The sequence below is a fragment of the Mytilus trossulus genome, chromosome 13, assembly GCF_036588685.1.
Source record: "Mytilus trossulus isolate FHL-02 chromosome 13, PNRI_Mtr1.1.1.hap1, whole genome shotgun sequence".
NCBI classification, from domain to species: Eukaryota; Metazoa; Mollusca; class Bivalvia; order Mytilida; family Mytilidae; genus Mytilus; species Mytilus trossulus.
Window position 1 is genome coordinate 15,513,140 of NC_086385.1, and position 12,763 is coordinate 15,525,902.

At 32.1% G+C, this 12,763-nt stretch overlaps 1 protein-coding gene across 1 annotated transcript; it reads left to right on the plus strand.

The window, feature by feature from the left end:
* Positions 1–3,094: 3,094 nt before the first annotated feature.
* Positions 3,095–6,880, plus strand: LOC134694129 (rhodopsin-like). The gene is made up of 4 exons (XM_063555123.1): positions 3,095–3,144; positions 3,863–4,528; positions 5,120–5,246; positions 6,540–6,880. Exons 2-4 carry the CDS (start codon positions 3,878–3,880, stop codon positions 6,878–6,880), a joined length of 1,119 nt encoding a protein of 372 aa, XP_063411193.1. The 5' UTR covers positions 3,095–3,144; positions 3,863–3,877.
* The last annotated feature ends 5,883 nt before the right edge of the window (positions 6,881–12,763 follow it).

Genomic DNA, 12,763 nt, shown 5'->3' on the forward strand with positions numbered 1-12,763 from the left:
GCTTTTCTTTGTCTAATATGTTCTGCTTTTTATTTCTATTGTAGTCCTGTAATATTTTGTTTTCATTTCAATGTTATATTTAACTGTGCCATTAAAGTGCGAGGTTTGGCATGCCTTAAGACCAGGTTCAACCCACCACTTTTATTCCCCTTTAAAAGTGTCCTGTACCAAGTCAGGAAGATGGCCATTGTTATAATATTGTTCGTTTCTGTGTGTGTGTTGCATTTTAACGTTGAGTCGTTTCTGTTTTCTCTTATTTTTGAGATAAGACGTGGCACGGTACTTGTCTATCCCATATTCATGTATTTGGTTTTGATGTTATATTTGTTATTCTCGTGGTGAATTGTCTGTTGCTTGGTCCGTTTCTGTGTGCTGTTGCGTTTCGGTGTTGTGTCGTTGTTCTCCTCTTATATTTAATGCGTTTCCCTCGGTTTTGGTTTGTTGCCCCGATTTTTTTTTTGTCCATGGATTTATGAGTTTTGAACAGCGGTATACTACTGTTGCCTTTATTTGTACCCGGCTTATGATGTATAGCACTGAAGATGCAAGATATAAAACCATGTGATTTGATTTGTTCTTTAAAATACATAGACAATGTTGCATAAAACACATTTTTGCCAAGTTAACATACCATGATGCATTAATCCAGTCTGCTTTAATAGAAAAAAAAAATGGTTTCTGGTTCTTGCAACAGATCGTTTTCAAAAGTATGAGAAACATTTTTATAATTTTCACAAAAAAACATGTAATTTTAGTACTTTTACGGATTTGGCTATACTTTTTGGACCTTTTGGATTACAGCTCTTCATCTTTTATATAAGCTTTGGATTTTAAATATTTTGGCCACGAGCATCACTGAAGAGACATATATTGTCGAAATGCGCATCTGGTGCAAGAAAATTGGTACCGTAAATTTAATTACTACCACTGGGTCGATGCCTCTGCTGGTGGACTATTAGTCCCCGAGGGTATCACCACCCCAGTAGCCAGTACTTCGGTACTGGCATGAAAATACGGATTTTTGTGTTATTAAAATTTGCTGTTACAAAATGATAGAATTTATTTTAAATTAAGGAATGTATCTCTCTCATGCAAAGCTCTGATTCCTTTCACGGATTTGGCTATACTTTTTGGACCTTTTGGATTACAGCTCTTCATCTTTTATATAAGCTTTGGATTTCAAATATTTTGGCCACGAGCATCACTGAAGAGACATATATTGTCGAAATGCGCATCTGGTGCAAAAAAATTGGTACCGTTAATTTAATTTAGTACTTTTTAAAACAGTATTAGACTGAATAGTTCTTTATTTCCTGTTTCTGCAATAATACTAAGTACAGTGACCTATAGTTGTTAATGTTTGTGTCATTTTGGTCTTTTGTGAATAGTTGTCTCATTAGCAATCATACCACATCTTCAATAATACTAAGACTAATGTTTTAATTGCTTAGCTTGTAAAACATCCGCAAAAGATGCTTTCACTACATTTTACACACAAATTCGTAACCTTTAACAAATGGCAAAATCAAACAAATCGGAAACAACTGTGATATTCTTTACATAGTACAGTCATTAAACATAAGTGTACAGCTTAATTAACCTCCCACTTGTATGACAAACATATGAATTAGGCTTAACCTTTTTGTTCTGAATATCTGGCTCGTCATTTTCAGCAATTATCAACATATTTTAACCAAGAAATTGTATTAACAATTACTTTTAAGCTGTTGTGCTCAATGACCGAACTTTCCGTTCAAAGTTTGAAATTCTTCATATCATGTCATATTACGTTGAACGTTTAGGTATAGCATTAAGTATTTCTATTAATGCTAGTAAGTAATTCTTTTAATATTTATTTAGTATTTCTTTAAATATTTATTGAGTATTTCTTTTAATATTTATTGAGTATTTCTTTGAACATTTATTGAGTATTTCTTTAAGTACTCTTAGTAATTTGTGTATCACTTGTTACCATTCTCTTATGGCAAGTAATTTCTGGGAAATCTATAACTTGAAACATTTATAGGTTTAAGAAATTCTTACTGCTTTTCGTGAATGTGACCTACCGAATTAGACTATTTATCGGCTTTTTGACCACATAAGCAACACGACGGGTGGAGCAGGATCTGCTCACCCTGCAGGAGCACCTGAGATCACCCTTGGTTTTTGGTAGGGTTCGTGTTGTTTATTCTTTAGTTTTCTATGTTGTGTCATGTGTACTATTATTTGTCTGTTTTTTTTCATTTTTAGCCAAGGCGTTGTCAGTTTATTTTCGATTTATGAGTTTGACTGTCCTTTTGGTATCTTTCGTCCCTCTTTTAATAGACACACATTTCCAGTGAAACAATTACTTGATTCAAGTATCTTTGTTCATATCTAGTAAAATATAAGTACTTGCTAGTATATTGAGTAATTGGTTAGAAATTCCTAGAATAAAAGACTTATTTGAATAAATTATAATTACTGCGTAATAATTTTTGCATGTGTGATGTTTAAATAAAGGAAACAAATGTTCCTACTTTAAATACTTAAATTGGTCTGTTTATGATAATCAATGACCTTTCGTAAATATCATTTCATACCATGAAGGACATCTTTAAAAAATTGGTATTGTCATAGATTTTTTAATAAAAAAAAGAAAGATTAATATAGGAAATCAGTTAATAAGTTCAATTAAGCATTTATATATTATTTTTACATATATATTCTATTTATAAAAGTCTGTCTGATTTCTTATATAAGTCTGTAAGACAGTTTGTCTCAACGTGTTAATTGTTTCCTATTTACGGATCAATATGAGGGACTCAATGAGGGAAATCGTTTTTGTTTTCTTACATTGTTTGATAATTTGTCTCTCTACTTTATATTTCATGCCTAAAAGTTTCTTTATTTATACTTAAGAGTCCGATTATTATTCTTCCTTTTTTGTTCATCTGTTTTAATATCAATTTCTTTTCAAGTACGTGTTGTTTTTCCTGTATTGTTATACCCCTCCGGACTCCAAATATTACCAACCAATAGCATTGAGCCTGCAAGAAATACAAATATCTATCAGATATGCATGTATATTGATCACTCTATATTAAATATGTGAACAGCAAGGTCGTGTTTTTTTACCGTACGAGAGGATTTCAGCATTTACAGGTAAGGTATATGTTTTTTTATGTTTCCATGGATACAACGGATAATAATGATTCTTCGTCAATCTAAAAAATTGCAGACACTTTAAAAAAAGTAATAATTTTATTGGTAGATTTGATTATTTAGCTAAAAGATATTAGAATGTGTAATATATTTGAAAAGAAGAACAGTACAATGATTATGTTTCTATTTCACAAAACAATTTTAGTTTTAATTCAAGAAGCAGACGATGAGAGACATCATATCTTTACTTAACTGCTGTTCTTGAATGTAAATGGAATATTTTATTAATACTTATGAAATTCAGCTGCATTGCACTTTTTCCCTCAGTTTTAGTTTGTTACCGGGATTTGTTTTTTCTCTATTGATTTATGAATTTTGAACAGCGGTATACTACTGTTGCCTTTATTTGATATAATTTATTAAAGAAGACAGTAGATACAAGTTGAATAATCTTATAATCTTGTATAACAAAAGAGTGGGTATGACTGCCAATGAGACACCTCCTCACAATAGAAAGAAATAAAACCACAGAGATAAACAACTGTAGGTCATCGTACGGTTTCAACATTGAGCAAAGCCCATACCGCATAGTCAGCTGTAGAATACTCATAAATGACAAATGTAAAATAATTTCAATGAGAAAAGTAACAGCCAATTGTAAGTAAAAAATAATGAACGAAAAACATTAATGTAAAGCAATTCAATATTTGTATTTCAGGGTAAAACAGAAGACATGCCTAACAACACAACAATAATAAACATAAACAACCATCATGATATTATAGCTGCACAGACGCCTTCATGGTTCCATTTCACTTCCGGTGTGATTCTTCTTAATACGACTGTTGTATCTGTAATCGCAAACGGATTTGTTATATTTGCATTACTGCTTAAAGAAAGAAAGCTGCAGACCAGAACAACTGTTTATATAATTGCAATATGTTGTTTGAACTTATTAATGGCAACGTTTGGAACACCAATGGTGGTAATATCCTGTTTTAACAAACTATGGTTGTTTGGGAAATCCGGTTGTACCTACTATGGGTTTCTGATGTCTTTTGGTGGTCTTGCGTCAATATTTCTTTTGACTATGATTTCAATCGACCGTTACATTTACGTTGTAAAGCACAATTTATCAAAACACCAGTCAACGATGCCAATCATTATCACTATTACAATATGCTTTTTTATGACATTTGGGTTTACCATTAGTCCTTTAATTGGTTGGAACCAGTACACATATGCAGGAGTTGGTACCTCGTGTGCGATAGATCTAACTGGAGAGCAGAATAACGGCCAATCATTTGTCTTAGCTCTATGTGCTATCTACTTTGCTTTACCAGTTTCTGTGATGATATTTGCCTACGGTTCTATTTATGCAAAGGTATGTACAACTTCGAAAATGTATCAAAATACAGTCATGAAACACGTTTTTTTTGGGTTTTTTTTATAGGGGGGAGGGTGCAATATCAACGTAGGTACTTAGGCTGGAGGTCAAACAAATAAAATCATGCTAATCATGCTAATGATACAAAAACAAAATCAATAGCATTCGTCTTAACCACTGTTATTACCTTGCAATCATCAATTTTCCTCAAAACTAAACATTGAACTGTCAAGAAAACGAAATTACACAGCATGTGTAAGTAAAACAGAGTAAAACAAAGCCTGGTGATGATCCTTCAAGGTCTTAAATAATCTGTACATAATCAGAAGTATGAGTGATTTTGAAATTTAACAGTGTTTGAAAATTGATAATGTTTGTGAAGCAAGTCTTTCCAAAAGAGAATACTGTAATGTTAACAAATTATTTCGAGCTCATCTGCCTGGTTGCCTATGTAAATACGAACTCGGTGATGAGTCTAATTTGACAGGATGCGTTTTAGGAAACCAGAGCGGATGTGTGACACTCGATGTGTTTGTCATAATATATATCTATATATCTGAAATATTCATCGTCATTTTTTCTACAAAGGTGTTGAAAGATTCCAAGGCCCAATTGGGATACAGCCGAAGGAAGGATGTCGCGTTACAAAGGAAAGAATTTCGAAAGAAATTGTCCATGGAACAAGAACTTGCAATAACAGTTATCATTAATATTGGTAAGTCGTTAATACAATTTAAAGCCAATTTAACTTTTAAAAGAAAAAGAGGTTGGTATATTACAATAAGCAAAGGTAACCATATATACATAAAAGTTTACATTCTACATGTCCTAGGCTTACATTTTTATCTTAGATGGATAGTAACATTGACAACCATATCACATATTATCAGTTTGCAGCAAGTGAATATACAACGTGTTCCAAACATATGAATGAAATTAAGAAAATGACAAAATTAGAATCGGAAGAGGATAAATGACAAATAAGCTACACATATTGATAGGTAATAGAGCTTTTTGATATATTTAAATTATCAAAAATTGTGTCAAAAAGGATGACTCGGACTTTTACCTTTTATTCACATGGGTATTGTTGGGCTCAAATAGAAAGACAATAAATCAAGATTTGGCACAAGATGCGCATTTCGACCACCAATTTCTCTTTCGTGATTTTCGAGACCAAAATTTAGAAAACCCAAGGCTTGTTAAAAAAAGAAGAGCTATAAACAAATGGTACGCCCTTTTACGATTTTTTGAAGTATTTAATGACAAAAAAATGTTATGGGGCAAAATATTTTACCATGTATAGACGAATGAAAAATGAGCGCGAACATCTATCTTAAGTTTCTTAAACTCACCATAGTACATTCCTAATAAGTCACTAAAAGCAGCATGAGCTCAGGAGTTAGTGCTTCGGTAAAAACATCTTTTTTTTTATTGAACGTTTTAGAAACTATTTTCACACTAAGTTGTGAATTCTCTTAGGCCATCGACCCCTGAATATATATTATTTCATTATTATTCTAAGGGCCTTTTATGGCATTAAGATAATCACGTATGTCGGTACGTATATATATTTGGCTTTGAGCGTTCGTGATTAAAGCAGTAAAATTAAAGAGATCACATCATAGGTTACATGTGTTCTAAATTTCAAATTGATAGACTTCAACTTTATTAAAAACTATCTTGACCAAATATTTTAACCTGAAGTCGGAGAACGGACGATCTGACAGACGAATGAACGCAGAGACGTATGGTCAGTTTTGACTTTGGAAGTTGAAACATTTGTAATTCTGTAACTTTCAGTTCATTTTGCTCGCAGGTTTTACAGTTTTCCTCGGAGTTCAGTATTTTTGTGATTTTTCTTTTTATTTATTTCAAATGTTTATATTCTTTAGTGTTCATATTTAATCGCAATGATATATAGTACGGAGTGTATTAGTGAAAATCTTTTGAACATTCGCATTTTTATATATGTATATAGATTTATGATGATTCTTCTTTTTTCTAGGTTTCTTCTTAATGTGTTACACACCATATGCATGTGTTCTTTTATGGAAAGCATTGAGTAAAGGTGCTGAAATCGACCCTATTGTCATGGCAATACCGAATATGATAACTAAGATTGCGGGAGTGTTCACACCATTCGTCTTTTTAAGCAAGAACAAGGTTTTTAGAGAACATATGTTGAATATATACCCGTGTTTCAGACCGAGGAATGTAGTACATACACGTGAAAGTATTGAACAAACAACAATGACAACTGTACAAAACATAGACGAAACCACAAACGTGCGTCCTTCCAATACAAAACAGGGCAACAACTCAAAGCAGCCTGACGATAGATTTTAACATATAAAAGATAAGATATAAAATTCACAGTACACTGTAAAATAATCTGATTTTTAGAAGTAGATTTATTATTATTGCCAATATGCAATCATTGAACTTAGATTAAATTTCGATTATCGAATAAGCAATCGCAAGCTAAATTGATATCTTCACTGTATCATGTTGTGCTATCCTAACCACCCATATTACACACAAAGAAATCCATCTTTACTGTGTATGATCATTGCCGCTTATCCAATAAAAGACTGAACTGATCACTTTAAAAATTCATGTATTTGTGATCAATTGTTGCCTTACCAACTATAGGCCAAACAGACCAGTCTATTTTATATTATGTATGGATGAGTGATTGTCGAATAAACAAAAGTAGGTAAAATGAATAACTACATTTCATCCATTTGTGATAAAAATTTTCGTCTTACCAATCATATGATACGAATATAGCTCCATTTGTACCATGTGTGATTATTGCCGTCTTCCAATCATTCATTAAATCAATCTCTTAGTTTCATCTATGTGTGGTTAGCTGTCGCCTAACCAACCATAGGCTAAAAAGATCACTCAATATTATGTCTACTTGGCGATCGTATGCAGATAAGATAACTTCATTCATTGCATTCAGGATCGATTGTAGCGTTATCAGACATATCATACACATATTTCTCGATTTCGTAATTAGTAACGATTGTCGAGATCGTCATATCACATATTTTAACCAAATTGTGACATCTATTCATATCAATGATGGTTGATATACCAAAATAAGTTTTTAATGACAGAAATCTCTTTCAAAAACTTTGAATATTGATTCATTACTCATCAGTCATGCCTCTCTAAAGCAGCAACATCGTATATTGTAACTTCGGTTGTATTTATATATTTTTTTTAACATGTTTAACGCTGCTTTATTACTATATGTTGTTTTAACAAATGGTTCCGTAAATTGTGAATTAAGGACTTGCAATGACAGTTAATTTAAACATTTGTTTTCCTGTTGTGATTGTATCGGTCGTTTGCATGGGAATATTTATATTATAAACGATGGCTTACAAATATTTCATTGTTTTTTTTATTATTATTCGTTAATTGATAGAATATACCAAAGGGAGATAAAAACTGTTAAACATTATGGTAACAAAAAAAAACCTGGAAAATGATAATAAGACAGACGACAAAACTCAAAACCAAATGTAGAAAACTAGACGGAGCAACTTTAGTCCCTTTAAAACGAGAGTGATCTCATGGGCTCCAGGGGTAAAGAAGTAGACGCTTCAACAGTTACCTCTAGTGAACTAAGAACATTTTACTCCTCGATAACTGAAAAATAAGTAATTTGTTTAGAAGAAATACAAAATATTAAACCGTATGGATTTCATGATATTTTGATATTTTTTTTATACCAAACATAAATTTCGTTGGTGACAAATCAGTTATAATCTTATACCAAGAACAAATAAAATGCAATCGTCACAAAATTGATGTGCATTCAGGACAGCTGATCAACTCCTGGTATGAGGCAATCATATATGAACACGTGATAAAAGATATGGAGGATTTAACTATATCTATCCTACCCTTTACATGGAACAAAGGAAAACAGAACGTGTTAGTTGAAAAGGTATTCTCTGATACATTGCTACTAAAACAAAAACAAAATGAACCAAACTATCAAAGAAAAAATACCACAAATCACCGATGTAACAATACTTGCAGTATACTGATTGCTGGTACAAAGACATTACAACTGAAACGTATATCACTGATGAGTGTATATAGACATGCACTATAAACTAAGTTATGTTTTTATAATGCAAAAAACGAATTTAATGATTGTATTGATGGGACAATGTAAGCCGATCTTATTTATCCTGTGAGAATTATCAGAATAAGTTTATTAAAGGATCAATGACCTTGCAAGGATTGCATCTTAAAAAGTAAAATCACAAAAATACTGAACTCAGAGAAAATTCTAATCGGAAAGTTCATAATCACTCGAGGTAGGTGTTGTTTTATTTTTGATTATATAGTAGTAATCGAACATTTGTTGATTCATCAATTCAAAATGGCGGGTCTCTCCTTAGTTACGCCTGATCAACTGTGGATTTGACGGCAACTGTTAGCCAATGAAAAAAATTGTTACATCCAAATTGCATTAGAATAAAGGATCAATGACTTTGCAAGGATTGCATCTTAAAAAGTAAAATCACAAAAATACTGAACTCAGAGAAAATTCTTATCTGAAGTTCCATAATCACATGGCAAAATAAAATGACAAAACACATAAAAAACGTCATATTCCTGACTTGGTACAGGCATTTTCAAATGTAGAAAATGATAAATGAAACCTGGTTTTATAGCGCTAAACCTCTCACGTTGATGACAGTCTCAAACGAATGGACAAGAACTGTCATATTCCTGACTTGGTACAGGCATTTTCAAATGTAGAAAATGATAAATGAAACCGGGTTTTATATCGCTAAACCTCTCACGTTGATGACAGTCTCATCAAATTCCGTAATATTTACAATGATGCGTTAACTAAACAGACATAATAGATAAAATAGTCAAAATTTGACAGCAGTCATCATCGTGTAACCATTTAAAAAGGCACAATGTATGGGCTATAAAAGAGGGACGAAAGATACCAAAGGGACAGTTAAACTCATAAATCTAAAATAAACTGACAACGCCATGACTAAAAATAAAAAAGACAAACAGACAAACAATAGTACAAATGACACAACATAGAAAACTAAAGAATAAACAACACAAACCCCACCAAAAACTAGGAGTAATCTCAGGTGCTCCGGAAGGGTAAGCAGATCCTGCTCCACATGTGGCACCTGTCGTGTTGTTTATAGTATACACATCAAAGTAAAAAAAAAAGAATACAGCAGGAAGTGCAAAAACACATTGAAAGAAATAAGAATGAGTTCTATTAACTGAGATAAACAAAATTACAAAACGGAACGAACATTTTCCAAATAAAGGTAAAAAACAAAAATACCGAACTCTGAGAAATTTTCTAAACGGAAAAATCCTGAGCAAATGGCAAAATCAAAATATCAAAAACTTCAAACGAATGGATAACAACTGTCATATTCCTGACTGATACAGATATTTTCTACATTAATATAGAAAATGGATAAAACCTGTTTTCAAAGCTAGCTACACATCTAAAGTGTATGACAGCAAAAAATTCCAATATGCTGACGACGATATCTGAACAAACCATCAGACATGATAAGTACAATAGTCCAAAATAGGGTTAAAACAGTCAATACTGTGTTATAATCTTAAATACTTTAGAGATAAACGTATACATTAAAGAAGAATAAAAATAAAACAGCATACAGACAAAGCACACTAGTACAATCATACAAAAATGTGTCATAGCAAAACATCACAATGTCAGGATGGATAAGTCTCTAGCCACTTTACATGGACACTACAAAATAGACTTAACAATAAACACGGTATTAAGATGATTAACAACGACAGTACCTGGAAGTTTTAGACCATCGTGTATTATGTGTGATGTTGATACAGACTATGTATCAACTATTTATCAACAAAAAATAATATCTTCGGATGAACATTTTTAGAAATAGACGAGACGTTCTTTCAAATATTCATCAATTAGCTGCTCAGGCACGAGTGACGTTTCTTAAAGTCTGAGTAGCAGCTGCAAACTTTTGTATACCGAATGATTTGATACGCAGGTGAAGTTTGTATATTGAAAAGAAGGTGGGAGGAAAAAATGATTTCAATAGTTAAATCGTCCCGTGTGAGCTTGATTCCAGCACTGAGATGAGTAGTAAGTTTTTGAAATTTAGGAAAAAGGAGCCATGTATGTTGTTTCGTGAAATTCTATAGAATATATTAAGAGAACTAAATTAAGAAAGTTTGGATTGAACTTCATCGATGGAAACCCCGACTCTTACGAAAATAAGAAGAGATTTTCCAGGAGAGACGCTCAGTGTTTTAAGATGCAACAAATGTAATTGAAAATATTATAGAAACAGGTATACTGTAAAATAACTATGTAAAAGAGGCACAAATTGGTTTCCATTGGATTTCAAACAAATTGACGATACATTTTATCGCCGAATCCCCAATGCTGAAGCCAGTCAAAGTGGGGTAAAAAATTAACAGTAAAGGAAGATTAATCGTAGAAAACTTATTAGAAACCGAGTTGAAACGAGTTGTAATTTAGGTAACTAATAATTAGTCTAAATATTCCGAATGGTCCCTTAGCTTAAAAGTGGTACTAATGTAGTGCCATAGATATTTACATTTTCTGGGGTGCACGGTATTAAATGCAAAAGAGTTAATAGTTTCATCTGAATAACTTCCGTGTATTGTTTTGTCATATTACTTCGACAAAATTATGTTTAAAAAAGATATATGTATACGTTTTCATAATTGAATTTAGCCTTTCAGTTATTTTACAGGTAGACATATGCATGTTAATTTTTAAAGAGGATCAACTATTCAAAACGATTTAGCCAAATACGGTAAAGCTCATGTTTACAATAACAAGTATAAGCGTTAAATTATAACACATGTGTTAATTAGCAATTCAGTTACATAAATCATAGACATCTGCTTTCTCAGATCCGTAGCATCATGTGACTTTAATGGTACAACCAGACAATGACATTTGCAATGATCAAATGTGACAGACTACTCTTTAGAAACGTCATGTTGTTTTCAATAAATCTTAAAAAAGAATTATTACCGAAGTCAACAAATCATTTACTAGTTAATTTTGTTAGCCGTACTTTTGGTACAGCTAAACGTAATGTGTTGATTATGCAAGCCAAACAAAGAAATCAAATAATTCAATATCAAACGCGGTTTTATGCTCAATTTAACTGACTAGAAATTTCAAGGCAATGATTTTGAATTCCTTATTATTATTTACCCTTTCAGCTGCTGGTATAATATACGTACACAGCTATAACGATATGTTTTTGTCTGACCAGGCCCGTTTAGCATAATTAGGTGGTGTTACATCTTAGGTAGTATATCCAAATTATTTTGCAAAGAAGTTCACTCAAACCGGTGCTAGGGACTGGCTTAAACTTGAAATGGGGTTCTCCGTGTTGAAGATGAAGAACAGCAATATAAGCTCTGTTTGCCTTTTTTTTTGTTTCGTTGTGCATTTAATGAGTTTGTTTTATGGATGGATATTCCGTACTCTCTGTGATTTTACCACAAAAATCATGCAAATGGTGATACAAGCATGAAACTTTGTAAGAACATACCTTTAGGTGTATGTAATCATATTAGGGGGGTTGCCACGAAAAAAAATCATCCGATCATGGCGGCCATCTTGGATTTTCGAAATGACGTCTTCACAGGAAAAAGACATTATATTTATGGCCTGTTTTGCTTGTATTATATCCAAAATGTTAAAAAATGGAGTAAATCATTGTATATAAGATAGAGTATCACTTTTGGTCAAATATCGGTCGATAACCCACTCCTGATTTTTTGAATATTCTGAAAATGACTGTTTTATAACCCGAATAATGTCAGTCTTTATATTCCACAAATCTTCGACAAATCTTCGATTGCTTCATTAGGTTCGATAGGTTATATGCCAATAGAGGGCGCAATTTTATTCTTGTTAATCTTTTTGAGAGTGTGTGTTCTCATTGTTATAAGACGTGGCTCGGTACTTGTCTGTTCACCGTTCATAATTTTTAGTTACGAAGTTTAATTTGCAATTCTGATCGGATATTGATTTAAAGGAATTCTATCCCTATTACTAACACAATTTTATAATAATAATGTTGTTAATACATCAAATAACATAATTAGAAATTAAAGTAATTTTTAATTTTATACAATTTCCAAAATTTTACCTCTGACGTT